Here is a 25,699-nt window from a genome sequence, read left to right on the forward strand (position 1 = left end):
GCATGTAGTTGGGAGAAGATGGAAGTTGACAGCATTTTATGAAATAATTAGTTACTTTCTCATAAAATCAATTAAAATGGCACTTGAGGATCCTTTCTTTGTTGTAAAAGAGTAAGAGCTTGTCATTAGTACATAAATTATCGTCGGGCGATGTTAGAATTTATTCGGAAATTACAAACTTATATTCCGGGCTATCATCAGATCATGATTGCCATTTCGGCTTTTGTCTTGATTCAGTTTTACTTTTGACAGTGGCTAGGGGTCCGATAACCAGACCTCTAGACCGGGAGCCAGAGGTCCGTTAACCGGAGACGAGCAGTCCCGTATAGGGCAATCTAGAGGTCCGTTAATCAAAATGAATAATGAAAATTGTTTTTCGAAGAGCTAGGAGACTACATTTTATCTTTAAAAACACAGAGTTTCCGCTGCAATTTGCCAAGTACACAAATGGCGAAAAAAATTTAAAAAATGGCGGAAAAATATTTTGCTGTAAATGTATTTTTTTAAATGTGTATTTCTTTGTATAAAGTACTCGCTATCTAGCCTAAAAATCAATATTACCCACAGCAGTTTCCATTCATAAAACACAATACAAAGCGTGTCACCAACCGAGGGATTAGCGATTAAATAATGCTGCCACGTGTCTCTCAGTCTTTGACTTTAATTTAAACATGCGATAAACCAATGACAGCTTTGGATGTAGAACGTGTGACGTATTTTATCGGCAAAAATATTTAGCTCCGCCTTTACATGTCATCGTTGATTGAAGTAATTACTGATATCTTCAAAGAAATGAAAATCATGTTTCACGGACTGACGTAAAAGGCAGTGACAGGACTGGTGTTAAATGAAAAACGCACATCAGTAATAAATTTCATGGCAATATTTTAACCAGCGGAATCACGAAAGTAGTATCAAAGTAGCCATTTCAAAGTTATATTTTGTAGCAAATCTTCGGAATGAACGACTGACGGGACATCCGTGATAATTTCAAATAATTTTTAAATCATGATCGTAGATTGATTTTGGCAAATTTATTCCAGTGAAAAACTGCGATAGACAAGCAGAAATCAATGGTAAAAATTAACTCTTGTCATAGAAAATATGTTTTAAATTTTCATTTTATAAATAATGCTAGTCTTGATTGCCTTTTTTTTTCGTTTGCCACACATTTTTGCGACCCCAATTTCCGATTAATTGTATTTTCAATTTTTGCTGAGAAGTACTCAACTATTTTGGCAAAAGAATATTAATAATATTTTCTCAAAATTTAGACCAAAAAACACACCAGAGACCACCTTTCCATACCTGTATTTTATAATTTTCCAGGGGGATAGCCTGACCCCCCCCCCACTTTGATAAAGAGAATACTAACCCTCCTTTACCTCTAAATTTTGGACTAAAAATGCACCAGGGGCCACCATTTCATGCCTGTATTTCAAAATTTTCCAAGGGGAGAGCCCCCCTAACCGCCCCCACCCCCCACCCCCACACCAATCAAATAATGAAAAAAAAACTATAAAAATGACAAATTGTTGCAACATGCACAGTGTGTTGGAGAATACACCCCACTGGACACCCCCTCCCCCTATGTGTCGTTGACTTTGATATTTTATGGCGGAAGAAAATAAGAGCCAGTGGAAACCCTGAAAACAGATTTGTTTTTCGTATTTTTCTCGTATGGAAAGTTGGAAACAGAAGTATTTAAAACTCTCTAATCTCAGATTTTTTAATTTTTTACTGGGGAAGGCGAACCCCCTCTCATATACCGTCACATAGCTGCATAATGTTTGTTCTCAATGTCAAAACAAATTGCGAATACTTACATGAAAATTTAAAGTTTTAATATTATCATGTAGATGCTCAACATTTATATTTTCAGCTGTTTATTAGCAAAATATCTTTCAGTATTTTTCAAACATTTATTTATCTTTATTTTATTTATCATTGGCAATACAGGTGGAATCCCCAGCTTTTAGAAGGGGATGTTCCTCCTCAAAACTAAGGATCCTTGGGTCCCCGGGAGACTGTTAGTGTTGAACCCTGGAAGAAACAAACTCTGATTTGAATTTTGACAGAGTTATGCCCCTTTTTAACTTAGAATTTTTGGTTAAGTTTTATGAAGTTTTTGCTGGCAAAGCTCTAATTCAGAGCAAAGAGCTATAAAAATAAATAGATCGGCAACTTGAAAGGCATATAGAGCAAATATCGCAAGAAAAACGTGACAACTGAATAAGATCTTGTTTAACGGAAGTGACGACCCTTACGGAAATATTATAGTTTGCCGCGAACACTTGCTGCGATCATGCCGCGAATATCCGACGAACATGCCGTGAACATTTTTGATAAGTTGGTATAATTGTTTGCGGGATGTTCGTTTGGTGTTCACTTTTCACATGCAAATTAATTTTGCCACGAACAAGTTGCCGCGAACTTCCCACGAACAAGTAGCTGTGAACTAAAAGTTCCCGCGAACAAGTTGCTGCGATCATCCCGTGAACTAGTTGCTGCGAACATGTTGTGAACTGGCTGAAAACCATCACTACAGAAATTGTGTACAAAAGAGCTTGTACAAAAAAGTGCAAAAACAAATAAATTAATAGGAATCAGGGATATAAATTTGTTGAATAAACTTGAACACTGAGGTTGTAACAAATTCAAATTGTCAATGTCTGAACTTTTTCATATCATATTTGGTGCATTTTGAGTTTTAATGATATAATATGTTTGAATTCTAACTGTTAATTGTCATTTCAATAACAGTGTCTGAGTGTATGTATTCATTTCATCCCAGTGTTTTTTCTTCACACTGCTTATAAGTTATATGTATCGCTACAAATCTGTCATAGTTTTACATGTTAATTATCAGACTTATGAAGCTTAGAAATTGTCAGAATAAGCTAGTTTTATATTTCTTTTTAGATAATCTGATACAGCTCAGCAAAAGTTTAAGCATATCTATTTCATTTTCAAAATTCCTTATGTTTATTTAGATATATGAGTATAGATATTAAACATAAATTTTCTGACTTTAATACCACAAAAAAGAATATATTCCTATCAGCCTCTAAGAATCACTTATTAAAACTGTCTGTAATGCACACAGATTCCCTTCTAAACATGTCCAGAATATCTGGTTGTAATTAATTTATCAGACTCATACTGTGACTTTACAGATAATGTTACAAATTAATTGATCTACAATTACCTGATCTTATAAAAGCTCTTCATTAACAATTTCCCAAAAGATTATAATCTTCTAAGTTTTTCTCGCGAACATGCCGCGATCATTGGTCTTCCTATGAATATCCCGCGAACTAGTATCAAATCAGTGCGACATGATCGCGGTAACAGTGAATATCCCACAAATACTTTCTGCGATGTTTGTTTTTACTCAGATGACGCCGATTCACGCTTTGACATGAGATCACGCGAAATTACAGCTAGTTGCCATTCTGTGCATTTTATACTTCTTTATTCAGAGTAAAGCACTGACAAAAAATTTTGGACTTGGAAATTGGTTCAGTTTTTGTACATGTTTTATCAAAACTGTTTGACATGTTAATTGAAACTTTGTACACTTGCTTTTCCTCATGATTTCCATCTTTTGGCAAGAGTACATAACTCTGTCAACACTTACTTACCATCATGGTCACACATATCCCTATAGTGCAAGACTTTCCAAATCCACAAATACAGACATACATGTACATTGTTTATTTTTCTTCTTTTGTCTAAAAATCTCTGGTCATATTTTGTAATCAAGCATGCTGTCAGTAGAAAAGCTCTTGTTTTGAATTGTATGGTTTGTATCATTATATCAAAGTTGTTTATCCTGTACCCACATAGACTCTTCCATCCTGATCAGGCTTGACCTGTGTTTTGGAAAGCACTTGTTTTTAGGTCAGCTTCAGTTATCAGTAATAGCTTAATCTACTTGCCTGACCAAGTTCTAATTGTCCAGACTTCAATGTCTACAATGATGTATGCATTTTAACTTTGTTGTGCAATTCCAGATAAAAAACATTATTACAAAGCTAAGCTTGCCGATTCTAGATGAATAACAATTATTTTGAAATTGTTTGCATGTTATCAAGCATCTGCAATGCTTAGAATGATGAGGATGACAGTGTCATTTGGATGATTGAAATGATCTCCTCATAAAGTGACAATGAATATATCATACCGAAAACTTAGGTGGGTCATATTACACACAAATACATGACCAAATTAAGTTGCAAAAATGCTTGTCATTGAAATTTGAATTAGTCACAGAAAAATGAGATTTCAAAAAAAAAATGCTTATTATAACCTTATTTTAATGATTCTTTCAAAAGTGACCAAAATATGTTACTCATAAGACACTGGTGTAGACTATTACTATGTTTAAAAAATTATATTAATTGTAAATTTTCCATACAATTTCTAGTTTATATTTACCCTTTGGCAAATTTATTTTAAACTTTTTAAACATTGTTCGCAATCATTCTAATGATGAATGTCAGTTTCTAATTAAATTCCTTTATATGATTTGTTTCACTTCTAAACAAATGCTTCAGAATAAAACATTTTTCGCTTTTTTAAACTTTATGAGTGGCAGATAATAAAGAATTAAAGATCATTAAATCAATGATTAAACTTAATGTGTATTTCAGGGAGGTACAGAAGGCATTGCAGACTTCAAAAAATCTCTACACACGATGGTGTGAGCTGGCTGATGCCCCAAATCTTGTGTCCGTGGAAGAGTACAACTGGACAACAAATGAACTTAGAAATAGTTTACGCAGTATAGAATGGGATCTGGAAGATTTAGAAGAAACTATTGATATCCTTTGTTGCAATATTTATTGCTTTAAGGGTCTTTTTTTCATGAATGGGTTTTTTAATTTGTCAAGGGCAAAATGTGGTTCTGAGTGTATGAAACCTCTTTAAAATATTATATCAACTTTTGAAAGTAATTTAACATTTTTTTACCTCTGCTGGAGGTTATCTAAAAAATCTCAGTTTTGATGACAATTTTGATTCCCATGATCAAATAAAACCGTAGGTCCACATGCTTAATTTTAATAACATACTATGATTGATGGTGTAATTTTGGTTTAGGTTTAATCTAGCAGTTTCTAGGGATGCTTAATCGATCCATTGTGATGATGGATCATCGAACATAATCAGACGGGTTCCAATCTGAATTTTTGATTATTGATCAAATTTTTTTAAAACGTGAAATATGTGTAATGATTACTACTACTTAATGTGGTATTTCATGAATGAAAATTTTTTTGTCAGTCTATGAAAAGATGAAAAAAGTTAACCATTATTAACATAAGTTTTCTGAGATAACCAGCAAACCACAAACTGCAAATCAAGATTTGTCTTGTCAGGAGGTCTTTCTTTCCTCGCCTGTTAGATTTTTCTGATCTGTCACCATTTTGAGAAACTTCACCATAACCAAAAGAGTATGTCACAGATGGAAAGATGAACAACAGAAAAACCATGCAAGTTCTATGTAGTAGCATTAACTTGTTTGAGCGACAATTGATCATTACTTGAAATGATTTTCGCTAATTTTAGACATTTTTGATCAATTTTTGATTATAATCGATCATTTTGGCATCACTAGCAGTTTCATGTTAATTAGATATATTTTGTATATATTTTGAATTAGCCAGAGGCATTTTAGTGAATTAACTAAAATCATCTGGGATGATGCATATATATAGTGCATATTTTCTGACCTGGCCGAGATATTTATAGAAAGGTCATCAATGGGCCATTCTATCATTAAGTTTAGGGTAATCGGCTACATCATTATATTTGGTTTCATTCCATATGAATAAATCTGATATGCACCAAGTTACCTATTGATTTTAATGGTACAGTCTGTACTAAAAATATCTCCGCCAGGTCAGAAAATATGCACTATAATCTACAGTAATTGAAGATGACCTCTTTATGTCAAGCTGACTTATTATTATATTAAAATATAAAAGAATATCCAGGAATATTTATTCATTCTTATAGAAATCTTAAGCAAAACATCTTGCTTTTTATGTGCAGTGCTAGTATTTAGATAATTACATTTCATTCAAAATGTAATGGGATTTATTCTCTGCTGTTTGAGAGATCAGAGTTAAACAAACACTGCATTATAAATTGAGCCGCGCCATGGGAAAACCAACATAATGGCTTTGCGACCAACATGGATCCAGACCAGCCTGCGCATCTGCGCAGTCTGGTCAGGATCCATGCTGTTCGCTTTCAAAGCCTATTGCTCTTAGAGAAACTGTTAGCGAACAGCATGGATCCTGACCAGACTGCGCGGATGCGCAGGCTGGTCTGGATCCATGCTGGTCGCAAAGCCACTATGTTGGTTTTCTCATGGCACGGCTCAATTACCTTAACTGTACCTAAGTATTGTTGAGAAAAATCCACGCAAGTTTAGAATAGAAGTTTCGGAGCTGAAAGAAAGGAGAGAGTTTATAGAAAGAACCAAAGCAGCCGTTAGGGTATGTTAGGACATAGACTTGTAAGATTTGTCATTCTGCTGTTTTCTATACATGAAAACTGACCTTGATGATTGTTCCCGTTGCGTTTCATAGATTCTTTTTTCGTTTATAAAACAGCATTATATGAATTGCAACACGTATGCCCGTGTTTTCTGCATTTGAATATAAAGATCTTGAATGTATTGTTTAAACTTTTATATTTACATACAAGGTTTTTTCGCTTGTCGATTTTAGCATTAGTTAAGAGGTGCCTGCGAAACAATATTAAAACATTTTAATGTGGCAAATATTTTTAATTAGTATTGTTTGAATTGATTTATGACCATGTCTCACACTAAGTTTTTCTGCATATTTCAGATTACAGGAAAATAGAAGTAATTTGTAATTTTCAAAAACTTGTCAAAAATATGACTGATTTGTAAAGTGTCTTTATACATGTATCATAAAGCCTATATTTAATTTATTAATTGGGAAGTATTTTAAACCATGTTTGCAGGAGATGAAATCACAGATGACGAGTCCCCAGTCACGAACCACAGAAGAATCTAATGTCAGACAGGTTTGTTAAATTTAACAAGTTTCAAAATGATGAACTGTACAAATTAGTGCATCAGATGCATATAAATTTAAGGCCTTGGCAACACCCACAGATAAAGGTAGTTAAACTCTGGATGGTAGTGCATTGTGCTTTAAGCTTTGCCAGTATGCTTAGTAGACTTGTAAAGTGGACGAATTTCAATCCAGGGGTCATAGGTTTAAATCCTGTGCTAGTCATAATTATTGATATGTATGACTGAAGATGAGATGTGTAAGGTAATTGGTCTCCTTGGGCTCACCTCTGATTCATGTGGGGAAGTTGTCAGTTTTGGCCAGCCTGAGCCAAAGGTTCAGGGTAAGTTACTGTGATTGTGCCTTGATTGTCATACATGTATGTCATCTCAATAGTAATTAACTTTTTGCTTTAAACAACTTGTTTTGATCAACTTGATGGACTGTCAACAAACATGGTCTGTAGCAGCCTTATAAGGTCCTCTCACGGATTTGTTTCAGTGGTTCAGCTAGACCCATTTGAGGGGTTGCAAGAGCTAAAAGTAGAAAAACATCTGAAAACTTCTGATGAAACAATTGATGGTTGGTCCATAGCATTCATGTAAGGTCATGAGATCAACTTTTAAATTCATTCAGATGTTGCTGCTTTGCCCTTTTTAGAGGCTGTCAGAGCTAAAGATAGAAAAAGCTTTAGATGACAACCCTTGGGCAGCAGTTTAATGGATCATCACAAAACTTTGTCTGTAGCATTCTTGGCAAGTTTCATATTGTTTCCTTTTTAGCTCACCTGTCACAAAGTGACAAGGTGAGCTTTTGTGATCGCGTGGCGTCCGTCGTCCGTCCGTTCGTGCGTGCGTGCGTAAACTTTTGCTTGTGACCACTCTAGAGGTCACATTTTTCATGGGATCTTTATGAAAGTTAGTCAGAATGTTCATCTTGATGATGTCTAGGTCAAGTTCGAAACTGGATCATGTACGGTCAAAAACTAGGTCAGTAGGTCTAAAAATAGAAAAACCTTGTGACCTCTCTAGAGGCCATATTTTTCATGAGATATTCATGAAAATTGGTCAGAATGTTCACCTTGATGATATCTAGGTCAAGTTCAAAACTGGGTCACGTGGGGTCAAAAACTAGGTCAGTAGGTCTAAAAATAGAAAAACCTTGTGATCTCTCTAGAGGCCATATTTCTCAATGGATCTTCATGAAAATTGGTCAGAATGTTCACCTTGATGATATCTAGGTCAAGTTTGAAACTGGGTCACGTGTGTCAAAAACTAGGTCAGTAGGTCTGAAAATAGAAAAACTTTGTGACCTCTCTAGAGGCCATATTTTTCATGGGATCTTTATGAAAATTAGTCAGAATGTTCAACTTGATGATATCTAGGTCAAGTTCGAAACTATGTCACGTGTGGTCAATAACTAGGTCAGTAGATCTAAAAATAGAAAAACCTTGTGACCTCTCTAGAGGCCATATTTTTCAAGAGATCTTCATGAAAATTGGTCAGAATGTTCATCTTGATGATATCTAGGTCAAGTTCGAAACTGGGTCACGTGCGGTCAAAAACTAGGACAGTAGGTCTAAAAATAGAAAAACCTTGTGACGTCTCTAGAGGCCATATTTCTCAATGGATCTTCATGAAAATTGGTGAGAATGTTCAGCTTGATGATATCTAGGTCAGGTTCGTAACTGGGTCATGTGCGGTCAAAAACTAGGTCAGTAGGTCGAAAAATAGGAAAACCTTGTGACCTCTCTAGAGGCCATATTTTTCATGAGATCTTCATGGAAATTGGTGAGAATGTTCACCTTGATGATATCTAGATCATGTTCAAAAGTGGGTCACGTGCCTTCAAAAACTAGGTCATTAGGTCAAATAATAGAAAAACCTTGTGACCTCTCTAGAGGTCATATTTTTCAATGGATCTTCATGAAAATTGGACAGAATTTTTTATCTTGATGATATCTAGGTCACATGTGCTCAAAAACTAGGTCACTATGTCAAATAATAGAAATAACGATGTCATACTCAGTTCAACACTGGGTCATGTGGGGATAGGTGAGCGATTCAGGACCATCATGGTCCTCTTGTTTTAAAAACATTTCATGCATTTTCCTGAAATTTCAGTCCTTTGTAGACTGTAACCAACCTGATAATTCAGTAGATTAAAATGTCCTTAAAATATGCAAAATGTCCTTTCATTAAATTCAGATTTTCTTTTAAAAATCTGAAAGACAAGAATGATGGAAGTTAAATTGTTCCATCATTATGGTGAAATATGTCCATATTTACATAATTATGAGTTTGCTTTTCATAGATATTTTCAAAATAGAAAAAAAGCTTCTTTTTTTTTTTTTTAAAAATTATTAAATATTGATAGGTCATTTAATTGATCATGTTGATGTAACTTTGAAGAAAAAATTGACATTTGCTATAAAATTTTATCTAAAATTGTTAAACATAGCTAGTATGTGAGTTCTTTAGGCTTCATAATTTGACAAAAATTACTTTTACACTGCTTTTATGTTATAAATAATAGTAATAGAATTTGTCCTACACTCATTCTATCTTGGATTTGATGACATTTTCTAGAAAAAAATGTTGCTTAAATATAACTGTAGAAATCTCCCTAAAACGTACAAAGTCAAAAGGTAAAGACCTTTTTTTCAGGTGAGAGATTTATGTCCATATGGGTCTCTTGTTTTTGACTAGAACAGTTTAATTCTGGTAAGGAACCTAGGAGCACTGGCTAGATTAAATGATTGCTGTTTATAACTGAAATAGTAAATGTAAAATTGCATTAAACCTCCAAAAACAAACATCACACTGAATTATTTATTTATATTGACAGAAATACATCCATTAGTTGTGTTTTATCATAATGTTCAGTCTGAGCTTGTGTGGAGAAATTTGCAGACAAATTTCCTGTTTGATATTTTGCCATTGGATATTTCTCATGTATAGCTGTAACATTTGTAGTTGTCCCAATAGGGTTATAATTCTATAACTGTAGCATCTAGATGTGTCCCAAATTGATCATTATTTAGTCCTGTCTATGAATGTTTTTATTGCAAAGCACAATTTGTTTGCAGACAGGAAGTTCACTAGGAGAAAATCAGGATAAATGAGATATTTTAACAACAGTCACCTCCTTTAGGAGCAATTATGTACACAATTTATATACAGGCCTTTTCACTTGTAGCATTCAAAAATATTTTGACCAAATAATAAATAGATCACTGCAAAGAGGCTGTTTTTTTGGGAGATCCTAGTGCTTGTTATGAATTTGTTTTGGTAATGGAAGTGACTATGAAAGTGTGTACAATAAACTGTTTAGTTAAGTTAATAAAAAAATTGAGCCGTGTCATGAGAAAACCAACATAGTGGGTTTGCGACCAGCATGGATCCAGACCAGCCTGCGCATCCGCACAGTCTGGTCAGGATCCATGCTGTTCGCTAACAGTTTCTTCAGTTCCAATAGGCTTTAAAAGTGAACAGCATGGATCCTGACCAGAGATGCGCAGGCTGGTCTGGATCCATGCTGGTCGCAAACCCACTATGTTGGTTTTCTCATGGCATGGCTCAAATAATAATTTGTTATGCATGTCTGATGACCTACTCAAGTAAAGTCCCATGTATCGCTTTGACAGCTTGTGTATACAAAGAAATGGAACCACTCTCTTACATGTGCATGATCATAAGAGACTAAAAATAGGGTGTTTACTATGGCTTTGCTTTATCTCTGTGATTCTTGCGGGTATAAAAGTTTTGATTGCATACCTTGTATTTTTATATTGACCTAAATGAGATGTGAAACCAAAATATTTAGTCCTGTCCGGTGCCATATATTCTTTTTAGGCTTTGCAGAATGCAAGAAACACAAGAGTTCTAGTATTTCATGTATATTTCAGTCATTGTTGAATTCTAACAGTCCCACAAAATCCTACGACAAATACTCGAGGTTAGATGCCGAGATGGAACGTTCTCATCAGAGCTTTATAGATGATACAACACAAAATCAACAGGTAACCTTTTGATGACATAAAAAGTTTCATACTTTTACATGACTGCATTATGGTATAATTTTCCTCTTGATTTCAATATTAGTTGGACAGGAACAAACTTAAAATTGCCGACCAAGGAAAAGGGCTTATAGATTTCTTGTTTCCTGTTCATCCCTGAGTCTGTGAGACAATCCTTTAGTCTGTCCAAAATTGAAAATACTTGTATTTCAGTAAGTATTCTAGCTAGAATCACCAATCCTCGCATATAGTATATGACCTTTGCTCACATATAGTATTATCCCAATTGACCTAGTAAAAGCAGAGTTTTTCCCCTTGATTTTACAAATACTAGGGATTCTGTCAGTACGTATGTAACCTATTGATGGATCTTCATGCAGGTTAAGGTAGTTCCTCACATTTGGATCAAATTTTTACTACAATGTAGACTTTGATGAAACTCTAATTTTTCAAAACTTCAGAATATACTTAGAAAATTCAGCAAATAAACAGGATCTATAGGTTGTGCGCTTGATTTTTAGCTCACCTGTCACAAAGTGACAAGGTGAGCTTATGTGATCGCGCAGCGTCCATGGTCCGTCCGTCTGTGCGTGCGTAAACTTTTGCTTGTGACCACTCTAGAGGTCACATTTTTCATAGGATCTTTATGGAAATTGGTCAGAATGTTCCCCTTGAAGATATCTAGGTCAAGTTCGAAACTGGGTCACGTGCAGTCAAAAACTAGGTCAGTAGATCTAAAAATAGAAAAACCTTGTGATCTCTCTAGAGGCCATGTATTTCATGAGATCTTCATGAAAATTGGTCAGAATGTTCATCTTGATGATATCTAGATCAAGTTCGAAAATGGGTCACGTGCCGTCAAAAACTAGGTCAGTAGGTTAAATAATAGAAAAACCTTGTGACCTCTCTAGGGGCCATATTTTTCATGGGATCTGTATGAAAGTTGGTCTGAATGTTCATCTTGATGATATCTAGGTCAGTTTCGAAAGTGGGTCACGTGCCTTCAAAAACTAGGTCAGTAGGTCAAATAATAGAAATACCTTGTGACCTCTCTAGAGACCATATTTTTCATGGGATCTGTATGAAAGTTGGTCTGAATGTTCATCTTGATGATATCTAGGTCAAGTTCGAAACAGGGTCATATGCGGTCAAAAACTAGGTCAGTAGGTCTAAAAATAGAAAAACCTTGTGACCTCTCTAGAGGCCATACTTGTGGATGGATCTCCATAAAAATTGGTCAGAATGTTCATCTTGATGATATCTAGGTCAAGTTCGAAAGTGGGTCACGTGCCATCAAAAAGTAGGTCAGTAGGACAAATAATGAAAAAACGTTGTGACCTCTCTAGAGGCCATATTTTTCATGGGATCTGTATGAAAGTTGGTCTGAATGTTCATCTTGATGATATCTAGGTCAGGTTCGAAACAGGGTCATATGCGGTCAAAAACTAGGTCAGTAGGTCTAAAAATAGAAAAACCTTGTGACCTCTCTAGAGGCCATACTTGTGGATGGATCTCCATTAAAATTGGTCAGAATGTTCATCTTGATGATATCTAGGTCAAGTTCGAAAGTGGGTCACGTGCCATCAAAAAGTAGGTCAGTAGGTCAAATAATGAAAAAACGTTGTGACCTCTCTAGAGGCCATATTTTTCATGGGATCTGTATGAAAGTTGGTCTGAATGTTTATCTTGATGATATAAAGGTCAAGTTCGAAACTGGGTCAACTGCAATCAAAAACTAGGTCAGTAGGTCTTAAAATAGAAAAACCTTGTGACCTCTCTAGAGGCCATACCCTTGAATGGATCTTCATGAAAATTGGTCAGAATGTTCACCTTGATGATATCTAGGTCAAGTTTGAAACTGGGTCACGTGCCATCAAAAACTAGGTCAGTAGGTATAAACTAGGTCAATAGGTCAAATAATAGAAAAACCTTGTGACCTCTCTAGAGACCATATTTTTCAATAGATCTTCATGAAAATTGGTCAGAATTTTTATCTTGATAATATCTAGGTCAAGTTCAAAACTCGGTCACATGAGCTAAAAAACTAGGTCACTATGTCAAATAATAGAAAAAACGACGTCATACTCAAAACTGGGTCTTGTGGGAACAGGTGAGCGATTCAGGACCATCATGGTCCTCTTGTTTTGCTAAACTGATTGACCTTGTGCAATTTTTCATAATGTGAGGCTATGGGAAAATCATAGAAGTTTTTACTTTCATAACATTTTTGCAAACAGAAATTTTTCTACAACGTAGGTTTCGATGAAACTTCTCAAAGTTGTAAATAAAAATATGGCCTACAAGTTGGTGAAATAAAATGTACAGGGTCTTGTGCTTATTTAACTGGTTTGATACTAGCCAACCTCGCACTTGACACCAAATTTAAACTGATAGGAGACAAGACAGGAATCCATAAATTTATGAAAATAAAAGGAAGCCTTACAGATTCAGCATAAACTTGATGGCAGTGTACTTGCATTAATGGGCAGCATTATAAAAACATTGAAAGGGAATTGCTATTGTTTTCCTGGTAAAGTAGCTGAAACATGTAAATATGCCACCGTTATTAGAGGTCTGACAATAAATCGTGTCACATTATGTATAATATTTCTGCAGCAAGTTCTGTGTCATAAAATAACATCTTGTATTTCAGTATATAAACTACAGCATTTCCATAATTCTGTTTCCTATAAATGAAGGCTATTCTTGTAGGCAGTTCATATTTGTATGGAATGATGTTCTCTTTTGTTTAAAGAAAAATAGCCTTACTATTAGTAAGGCTATTTTTCTTAAGTAAGTTACTAAACATATGTTGAAATAACATAGAAAGGAGATTGTTACCAGTTAGTGAGTTACCAGCAGGTGAATTAGAGAATCTCAGCTTCTCTCTACTTGACAATAAAAATAGTTGTCACCTCAAAATTTAGGGTGAGACATATAGTTTCTGGTCCTGTCATCCATCACTCCCTCTGTCACAAGGTCTTGTCCATTCTTTCCATGCCATTGAAGGATTTTCAAATAGCTTGTTACAAAAATACTTGCTTTAATTAGATGACATGGAGAATGTAAACTTCAGTCATTTTTTATAAATGTCAAGTTTATATATTGAGGTCAAAGGTCAGATTGGTAGATTTTTGCACAATGCATCTGCTCTGTATCTTTTAACTCTGGTAGTCTAGTGGTACATTTTGTAACACGTTTGACTGACAATCCAAATGCCCGAAAATTTCTCAGATGCTCGTGGATGTCTCTAACCTGACTAAGAGGTAAGTATCGGTTCTTTCTAAGAAACATTGGGCTAGTTGCTATACACACTAATGAACGAACTGTCTATTCACAAACAGCTGGGCTAAGTTAGTAGTGCTAGCCTATACCTGAAAAAAATCTTTATCTCTTCTTCTGTTCTAGGGGCTTTCTCTCTCTGAGTGGCTTTAGAAAGCTGGTATTTTAATGTATAAGGTGTATATTTATTATTTCAGCTGATTATAAAAGATCAAGATGACCAGTTGGATATGATGGATCCAGTGTTGGTGCACTGAAAAATATGAGCCATCAAATAGGCAACGAATTAGAGGAACAGAATAGGTATCTATAATTTAGGCTACAAGTCTAAGGTCTATGAGTAAACTTTCCTATATTGCTAGTTTTCTGGATTTCGGGCATTATGGCTATTATATAGGGATATGATTTCATAGATTCGTAAATGAATTACTTATGTCTTCATTCATATTGATTATGATAATCAGTTGTTTCTTGAACTGACTTTTGTTCATTAATGAATTACTTCTGAGAAACCATTCGTTCTTAAACTGACTTCCATAAATAAATTGATTACTTGTGAGAAACCATCATGATGGTTTTCTGATAATAAATGAAGAACTTGTGATACAAGTAAACCATTGGTTCTTGAAATGTCTTCATCATAAATAAAATTAGTTGTGATAAACCATGGTGCTTGAACTGTCTTCTAATCTTAAATGAATAAGTTGTGATAAACAATTTTTTCTTGAACTGTCTCCCATTCATAAATGAATTGATTGTTGTGAACCACTGGTTTTTGAACTGTTTTCCATTCAATAAAGAATTGGGTGTGGTAAGTCATTGGTTCATGTACTGTCTTCCATTGATAAATGAATTACTTGTGATAAACCATTGGTTCTTGAATTGTCTTCCATCGATAATTTAATTACTTTTGTTAAACCGTTGGTTTTTTAAGTGTCTTTGATTCATGAATGAATTTCTTGTGATGTGATTGTGACGTACCATTTTTAATGGACTTTATTCATAAATGAATTACTTGTGATAAATCATTGATTCATGATCTGACTTCATTTGTAAATGAATTACTGTTGATAATACCTGGTGAAATACACAAGATTAATGATTGGCTCTTGAAGTCACTGTCATTTTTAGCTCATCTGTTTTTTTTGAAAAAGAATGATGAGTTATTGTCATCACTTGATCGATGTCGTGTCTGCGACGGCGGTGCCTGGTTAAGTTTTATGTTTAGGTCAGCTTTTTCCTAAACTATCAAAGCTATTGCTTTGAAACTTGGAACACTTGTTCACCATCATAAGCTGACCCTGTACATCAAGAAACGTTACTCCATTCTGCTTTTTGCAAGATTTATGGCCCCTTTTGTACTTAGGAAATATCAGATTTCTTGGTTAAGTTTTATGTTTAGGTCAACTTTTCTCCTAAAACTATCAAAGCTATTGCTTTGAAACTTGCAGCACTGTTCACCATCATAAGCTGACCCTGTACATCAAGAAACATAACTCCATCCTGCTTTTTGCAAGAATTATTGCCCCTTTTGGACTTAGAAAATCAGTTTTCTTGGTTAAGTTTTATGTTTAGGTCAGCTTTTCTCCTAAACTATCAAAGCTATTGCTTTGAAACTTGCAACACTTGTTCACCATCATAAGCTGACCCTGTACATCAAGAAACATAACTCCATCCTGCATTTTGCAAGATTTTGGCCCCTTTTGGACTTAGAAAATATCAGATTTCTTGGTTAGGTTTTATGTTTAGGTCAAACTTTTTCTCTTAAACTATCAAAGCTATTGCTTTGAAACTTGCAACACTTGTTCACCATCATAAGCTGACCCTACACAGCAAGAAACATAACCCCATCCTGCTATTTGCAATAATTATGCCCCTTTTGGACTTAGAAAATCAGTTTTCTCTGGTTGAGTATTATGTTTAAGTCAGCTGTTTCTCATAAACTATCAAAGCTATTGCTTTAAAATTTGCAACAGTTTTTCACCATCATAAGGGGACGCTGTACATCAAGAAACATAACTCTATCCTGCTTTTTGCAAAAATGATGGCCTTTTTAGACTTAGAAAATCATGGGTAGGACAATATTTCTATTATACAAAAAAATCAGATGAGCGTCAGCACCCGCAAGGCGGTGCTCTTGTTAAAGTTATAAATGGATTCTTAACCTGATAAAAACTAATGTTTGATAAATTAATATGCATACATGCCATAATTTTTCAGAACGTTTCCGGGATTCTGAGTTAAAATTTCCGGGATTTTTACCTTTTGGCCGGGACATACACCGTGACATTGGTATTCGTCTGTTTCATGCAAAAATATCATAATATACATGTAGTTTCCTGAGATAAACATTGTTCACTCGCTTGTATTAATTTGCGGCAAATGTCGTCTAGCTTTCTAAGGGAGGTAAATACATGTATACGGGTAAAACATCTATAGTTCGGCACGTGAATTTATTGCGTTCCGAGTGTGAACAGAAATTAGGAGACTTACTATATATATACGAAGAATCAACCTGGTCATCGTGATTTAGATTCTAGCTAATTTGGTATCATTCTAAAGATTAAACATTTATTTAATAATTAAATTGAATCCTTAAAGGAATAAAATAATCTTGTAGATAAAATCGACAATATAAAATATTTGGAGTCGGGTCAATTTTCATCGGTCGAGTCGGCAAAGGCATTCAGCATTTTAATTTAGAATATGTGTGACAATCAATCTAGATCTTAAATAATTACAACCTTTTAAAATAATTATCGTTTAATTGACCGTTCTTAATAATCTCTTCCATAAAGGCTACATGTAGCTTTACCGCCAACGTGCTAAAAACAAAGAGATTTACGACTATTGTTCCTAATTTAACTATCATAAAACAGTTATTGATTGCATAATCCTGTCAGTTCTTAATCAGGGTCATCGTAATAACTGACTGTAATTTAATCAGTGTCATCAAAAGATCGTCGCCTGATCAAAGCGGGCTTAATCAACACGTGTCCCGCTCAAGGGCATGAAACTGATTAGGAATAAACAATGTGACACTGGGGACTGTTTATTGTGTAAAAGTTAACAAATTATAGACAAAAACAAGTTTTTTTGGGGGATTATTTTTATTTGTTCCTGTATTTTTATTTTTCCGGGAAATTTTAAGACTGTCCGGGACACCGGGATGAGTATGTAATTTCCGGGACAATCCCGGACAACCCGGGATGTATCACATTATTATTATTGTATGTTAATATGTTTTAGAATGTTAGATGATTTTCACCATGAAATGGACAAGACAGAATCCAGAATGGACACTGTGATGAAGAAAATGGCCAAAGTTTTACATATGTCTTCAGGTAACAGTTTATAGAAGTGCTTGATGTTCTTCTTATTTACTATCAGGAGATGTCCCGTCATCTAATTTGACAATTTCAATGTGACAGCCCTAGATAATAAGGTGACAGATTTAATACCTGGTTGAGACGAACATGTTACTTTTTTATCTTCTGAAGTTACTTGTTTTCCATCTTCGATTCAATGTAGAAAAGTTGTCATTAACTCGTGGAAAACAATTTGGTGCTAGTATTGAATTTGGGAAGGATACGCAAAGTTACCACTGGGACATGTCACACTCACGCATATTGATTTATATATTGCATGCTTATGGTGCTGTCCATGTTTGCTATATGTACAAGGAAATGGCACACTGGTACTGAAATTTGGAATACCAATAATATCAGTAAGAGAAAATTGAATGAAAATATGAACAGTTAATAAATGTAAAACACTGTTTTAACTATTACTTTCTAGTAGTATACAATTTCTTCATTGATTTCATTGACAAACATGACCCGTTATTACAAATTGAATTGTCTCAATCTGTTATGATTTCTGCATAAGAGTTGATGCTTAGTCAGTATTTGTCAGTTGATGTCAATGTTTTTGTTGATATTTGCCATTTGATATATTGATACAGAAGTTTTGTCTAGCCCGCTTGTGGAAGCAAAGACATGGTTGTCCAAATCTTGGCTATTTGGTCAAGGTCACATTTGGAGGTCAAATGTCATGTCAGATCTTGTCCAGCCCATAACTTTGACATGCATTAAAGAATCTTATTTGTATTTGGCTTGAATGTTTAATTCAATGAGAAAGACTCTAACTCAAAGGTCATGGTCAAAGTTAGGGGTCAAAGGGTGTGCTGGACATGTTGCCCATTGGCATCTAGTTTATCCATATTTGCCGCTTGAAATATTAAATTCAGAATTTTTAACAGTTGCTGCCGTCTTTAACTTGCTCATACCTTACTAATGATTTATGAGCCTTTTAAGCACCATAACAGTTTTCTTCAAGTATTTTATTCCAATATTTGCTGTGACAGGGTAAAGTTAACAGTATATAATGCAGATGGAAAATTGCAGACTCTTTGTCCAGCTTTGAATTAAGTCATGGCAGCTGTGGTTGCAACTTCACGGCTTTTAAAGTAGAAGAGAATGCAAGTTCCCCTCTTGGCATTATCATAAATTGTTTTAAGTTGTATGAAACACCATTTTTAGATCGTAAATAATTCAGCCTTGATTCATTTTTTTTCAGATAAGCGACAATGTTGTGCAATCGGAGTGCTACTAGTGATTTTACTGATAGTCGTCATTTTGCTCATCGTGTTATGAATCTCCTGTCATGCTCACATAACTTGTTGTCTCGTCATCACACAGATGTAGTTCCCATATGCCATTCACACAGATCGCGCTCCTACAGCTTATGTGCACACGGTTAATGCTCTCACGGCTCTTTATTTCACCATGATGGAAAAAGACATAATTCAATCAGTTATAAAACTGTGTTCCAGAACAAGTCTTTGGAAGAAGCGCAAGTCAACCTCTGGCCAATTTCACGATTGAGCACAGAATCAACCAATCAGATGCTGGTGTTTTGAGACTGGTCTTCATTGGAACACAATATTTAAGTCGCATAGATTTTAAAACAGAGTTTTGTGTTAAAACTCATATTCCAAGATACCTTTTAGTTTTTATCACTAAAACATGGTTTGAAGATTATAAAACTGAGTTTGGAGACCAATCTCAAATACTGCCCTGTCATTGGCTGATTTTAAAGGTGTGCTCAGAGACAGCCAATCAGGTCTCAGAGTGTTTAGACTTGTCTCCAAACTTAATTTTATAAACCTGTAACTGGTATTTTTATGTCAGCGGAGGGTCTTCTTACAAAAGGATTCATTACCTTGACCATAACAGTTACAAGGTCATTACTGTATAAACTGATCTGTATCTGTTAAGTGATTTTATTCAATTACAAGTTGTAATTTTTGATACCAAAGATTTGCTTGTTAAGGGTATTTTAGCATTATAGAATTGTTCGGTTTGCTTGAAGATAAACTTCGAGCCAGTTATTTCTGGAATGAGGTTGTACTGAAGTTTGACATTATGATACTTTTTGTTGCCCCCACCCCCACCCATCCCCAATTTTTTTTTTATTGGGGTCGGGGGGAGGGAGAAACCCTTCTTTATTCCTTCTTTAGGTAGTTCTTTTGTTCATTTCAATTTTTTTTCCATCTATGTGAGATTTGATCAGACTCTGATTTTTTCAGTCATCATAGTATGCTAAAAAAGTAAGTCAGTGAAAATGGTAGGATTGTATGCTTGATTGAAAAGAAAAGAAGTCCTCAAGAAAGATTTCAGTATTGGAGTTTACGGGAAAATCGTAAGTGTGTGACATCTTCTTAAAGTTGTAAATTTACACATTTTCCTGTCATGTCATCCATTTGAATTTATGAGTCTGATGTGTTTAATTTTGAAAAATATAACCATTTTGATGGGGTATCATGCATTTGAAGTTGATTTTGAAAAACTGTTTGGAATAGTTACAAGTGTAAATACTTTTGTTAAAATATTGAATCAGTTTGATTGCATAATCAGGTGTCACAAGTAATTTATTCTTGCAATATTTTTAAATTCCTGAATACCTGACAGTTTTTATTCTAAGTTAAATGATATAACAACATGCAGAACAAGCCAGCATTTTGAAAAAAACGAGTTTGTTTAGTTTCCAGTTAAAAAAAACAAGTTTGGAGACCAGTCTGAGTATACAGTCTTGCCATTGGTCAAATTGAAGATTGTATTCTTGAACAGCCAATCAGATTCTAGTATTTATAGGCTGGTTTTTAACCTTCACCCTGCTAAATTTCTAAAAAATGGGCTGGTCTGTCATTTAATTTGGGCAGTTCCATTTACTATTAAAAGGAGTATTCACTGAAAATTTACAGACTGAATAGCAAACAGTGCAGACCATGATCAGCCTGTATGGATGTGCAGGCTGATCTTGGTCTGCACTGGTCGGAAAAGCAGAATCACCTGCCATTAGCAGGCTAAAGATAAAACTTGTTTTTAATTGTATGCTCATTCTCATTAATAATTAAAAGTCCTTATATCTATACAATTATTTTACCATTAATTTGATGTTTTGTGTGTGTATTGTGTAAAGGCGGCCAGTAAGCTATACATGTACTTCCTATTCATTTTCTCAGTTGTTGATGCACAGATGCTAAAATATTTATTCCTGCCCTTGAAAGAATAGAGGGCATTTTGTTTTGTTCATGTTGGTCGATCTTTCAGTAGGCCATTTGGTTTCTGATCAACAAATAGAGAACACACGGGTCTGCAATGGTCAGACTTGAAACTTTATAGCATGACTGCTCATGGTCATTAGATGACCCCTATAGTTATTGTGTTCCGTAGGTGAAGGTCATGGTGACTTTAAGACTAGAAATGTCTTCTGATCAATGACTTAAATATACATCAGCCAGGAATGTAAAATCTTCTTGGTTGATTGTCTTTGTTGAGAAGATGACTGTTTAAAGGGAAATTTTGTCGAAGGTGAAGGTCACAGTGACATATAGACAAAAAACGTGGTTTCTGATCATTTGCTGGAGAACTCTTGGGTCTACAGTCATAAAACTTCATAACATGATTGTATGACTTCAGCAGAATGACCTAATACCTTTTTAGAGAATAAGGTGAAAGATCAAGGTGACAGAATATTACACACCAGTTACTTCTGACTATGTGGTGCATATGTATTTTACACACAGCTAATGTTATGTAGCTATGTTTATTTATTTCAGTGTGTTTTTGTATTCTATAATTGTATGTTTCGTCAATGTATGTGACAATAGAGCACTTTAAACAAATTATAAGCGTGAATTCAATTGGATTCCGAAGTATTTCCTCGATGTAGAAAAATGAAAAATATACATTCCACTGAATTTTTTTTAACTGACTACAATGCAATTCTAAATCTTATTCAGAAAACAGTTATAAGCTCAATCATGATTGACCCATTTCTTTACCATCACAATTTGGTCAAAGAATATTAACAGTAACTGTTGTGCACGAGTTAGTACTGCTGCAGAGTACACTGGTTACTGTTTGAACCATGTAATTCTTTTCTGTATCAGTGTTTTACTTAAACTGTGGCTTTATTTTGAAAGGTCAAGATTTAATCTGTATGCCATTTTAAAGGTCTGCAAAGGTGGTAGTAGGATCTTTTTATATTTCTTAGATCTATAAAATTATAAGCGATAATGTGAAAAAAAATGTATTTTCCCAGTGTAAAAATCAGGCGAAATCACAATTAAATCACAATTTGAAAACAACAAGAAATTTTACAACACTTTTGCATGGAAATGTTGCATTTATGCCAGCTTAACTATCCTGAGTGTTTAATAAGAACAAATTTACAAATGAAGTTGATACCGATTCTTTTTCTTGCAAAAAAAAAAAAAAAAAAAATACAAAAGGTGTTGTTTTGATGATTAATTCAAAACTAATCAAGGTATTTTGAAATTTACAAATTCCTATTGCCACCCGCAGAGAATAAGAATAAGTTTTTAGAATAATAATTACATCAATGGTAGTACCTTTATATATTTAAGAGAAAAAAACCCCTAAAAACGGAAAGCTTAAAGATGGATCAAGCAGTAGAATTATTAACTGCCTTTATAATGACATAAATAATATTAATAATGGCAATAATCATGTATTAGATAAATAAACAAAGCAACTGTGTTGACAGCTTTTTTATAGATTTCTTACAGTCAGTAAATTGCTTCTAGAATTGCGTAAATACCTCCGCTACAGCTTAATCAGTACACTGTTGTCAGGAGACTACAATATACATATCACCATTGATTTCTGTGTGTATTCAATATTCATCAAGTTTAAAAAAATTATGAAATATTCTACAATCCTGTTGACATGACTATTTTCCCGTATTATTAAGATGTTATATTTTATAATGATTGTTGTGTGACAGATTTTTACTGTTTAATACCCCAGTCACACATGTGGTGCGGAAAGCTACGTCTAGCCACGAATAGAAACGTAGTTATCCTTATCACTCCGTACCTGAGCTGTACCTTAAAGTAGTAATCCGTATCAAACCGTACCAATCCATATGGCTCCGGTATGGATCGATACGGATTACTACCTTTCTATCCGTGGCTAGACATAGCTATTCACGCTGTATGTGTGACTGGGGTATTATACATTCAGTGTAAAAGTGTATGCAATGAAAATATTATCATGTTGTATTGGAAAATATGTACTGGAGGGCATGCTGTTCAAAAACAGTGTTTTTTTACATGACATCAGAAATAATTCATAATGTTGTATTTTAAGGTTTTAATTTCATCCCGGAAATATTTGTTGTTGAACAGTAGACGAGTTAATAGCACAGACTTACATTGCAATTTAATCGAAGGAGTTCTTTAATATTTCTGCTCCAGAACCCATGCATATTTTGCAATACATCTATTCTTAAAACCTGTTATTGAAAGATCTATTATAATTATCATGATAAATTGTGTTATGTTGTATTGGTATTTTTATGGTTGAGAAATGAGAAATGTCACAAATTAAAAAGTGCCATTTTTGTGTTTTATTAATATAATATAAAGCTCGTGGTTGCTGATGAAGTGTATTTTGAATTTGTTTTTTTCACTGACCTATGTTTCTGTTACACTAAACTTTTTTTAAGTCTCATTGATCAAACTTAAAGTAAATTATGAACAGTATAAAAAATTATGTGTGTTCATAATTTTGTTATGGGTTTTTCTGTCCATCTATTTGTTTCAAAACTGTGTCAGCTTCTTGACTTTTTTACACCCATTGAAGGATTTTCTAATAACTTAGCACACATGTTTACTTACCATAGACAGACAATGTGTAGAATGCATCTTTCAGTCATATAAGTTCAAGGTTGTATGGTTATAACAAAGGTTAGATAGGTAGTATTTCATGTCCACTCTTGTTTCTTGTATATCCCAAAAAAGATTTTCAAGAAACTTGGTACAAATGTTTGCCTTCAAGAAGCAACCTTTCCCAAGACATCACTTTGTCCTATGGGCAAATGATATATATCCTATCACCTTTCAGTTATATAAAAATGAAGCAGTATTGACATATTTTGTTTCAGACTCAATCTATATGGATGTTTGCTTTCAGCATTAGTTCCAGAGGGAAACACATGAATTATATTAACTGAAACAAAAGAATTTGTGTTTTTGAATGGTTGATGTCACAAATGATCTGAGTGGTTGAATGTTTAGATAAGATTTATTCTTTATAAGAAACTTGAAGTCTATTATGATTAAAATCTACATTGTGCCATGCATTGTACTGTAGAGTCAAACATAAAATTTTGCTTGAATGTTATGTTTGAGATAGCTGAAATAGTTTTTGTACACTGAAAAAATATGTGACATTGAAATCCCTCTGAAATGAACAGCTGCCAGACTAAAGTTAAGTTTTGATGAGTTTTGTCTTTAGAATACATGATATGTAGCAAAATAGTACTGAAAAGTCAACTAAAAACATTTCAGATTCTGTATCATGGAATGATGACTTTATCCATTTATAGCCATCTGTAAGCTATTTCTGCGAATGTCTGCTTAGCCCTAGCAGTAGGTAGAGTATGGATCCTGGGGTTATAAGTTAGATACATGAAAGAGGCTTATTTTCTCAACGACAATTTGATAAAAGACATTGTATCTGAAATCATTCTTCTCCACCTTTGATTCATGTGGAGAAGTTGGCAGTCACTTGCAGAGAACATGTTTGTACTTGTACAGAACACTGGTTAGGTTAACGGTCGCCGTTACCTAACTGAAATACTGTTGAAAAACAGAATTAAACCCAAAGCAAATGAACAGACAAATTGTTGTGATAAAAGGAAAGTGTCAAGTCAGATTTCCATTAAGATCGTTCTTAATTCAGGGGTAATTTTGAGTTGCTATACTGAGTTTGAGTCTGAAAAGTTGTTTGGTTTCGGAAAAGATGGTATCCTCTACACCGATATTTTTCTAATGAAATAAAGCAGGAAAGAATTTAGGTCCACAAAATTTTTTTCAGTTTGGAGGATTTTTAGCATATAGTGTTCTTGCCTTTTTAAAATAAAAACAGATGTATAGGGATAAAATATTTTCATGTAATGATCTATGTATTTTTTTATTAAAAAATATAAAAAAATATGTTGATTTTTTTGTGGGGGCAGGGAAGAGGGGGGATACAATTTAAAAAATATTTTGAACTTAAGTTATCTATTTTCTGTGTGATTTAACTGATACATGCATTGAAAATATATGTTCATGTATATAAATAGACATATAATGTAGAAATAATAATGTTGAAAAAGAATACAGTTTAAAAAAGATTCTGAAGAGGGACCAGTGCCAAAGTAAAGTCATCTTTTAGCTCGCTAATTTATCAGTCTGAAATACAAGTGAATTTTCATTATTTTTAATCTGTAATCTAATATCTATAAAAAATAAACAGCAGTAGTCTCAAAAACATTGCAACTGTAATATATCTGTACAATGCTCTCAATGTATCTTTGATGATTGTTTTACTGTAAAATTATTTGATTTCACGGGCCTAGAATTTTGAAGTTTGGAACAAAAGGGTCATTTCATGGGGATATGAATTCATGGATTTCAAATTTTGAATATAAAGTGAGTAAAAATTTCACTTGTTCATTGGAATTTAATTTTGCAGACTCATGAAAATGCACAAAAATTAACCCACCATATTAAAATGATTTCGCAATATTACAACTCTTATAATTATAGAAATTCTCAAGCAAAAGGTGATTTTATTTTGGCAAAATTTATATATTTTTAAATCTTATGCACTTGGTCTTGTTTTGTCACAAAATCATGATTTAAAAATGTTACATTTTGTCATGTAGTTTTAAACGTTACTTGTGATATTTTTATTTAAGAAAAAAATTTCAACCATTTGAATCATTGAAGTAAATATTTCGGAGGAAATAAAATTATTGAACATAA

The 25,699-nt window shown here is 34.0% G+C and overlaps 1 protein-coding gene across 1 annotated transcript; it reads left to right on the forward strand.

Annotated features, from left to right (window-relative positions):
- LOC128549118 (syntaxin-6-like) lies at window positions 1-25,699 on the forward strand. Its single transcript, XM_053525411.1, is given in 9 exon segments — window positions 1-111; window positions 4,656-4,825; window positions 6,412-6,506; window positions 7,003-7,065; window positions 10,963-11,076; window positions 14,553-14,589; window positions 14,592-14,658; window positions 17,605-17,699; window positions 18,934-25,699. Coding segments are annotated over 9 exon segments (753 nt in total). The 5' UTR covers window positions 1-76; the 3' UTR covers window positions 19,011-25,699.

Source organism: Mercenaria mercenaria, chromosome 15 (assembly GCF_021730395.1).
Source record: "Mercenaria mercenaria strain notata chromosome 15, MADL_Memer_1, whole genome shotgun sequence".
NCBI classification, from domain to species: domain Eukaryota; kingdom Metazoa; phylum Mollusca; class Bivalvia; order Venerida; family Veneridae; genus Mercenaria; species Mercenaria mercenaria.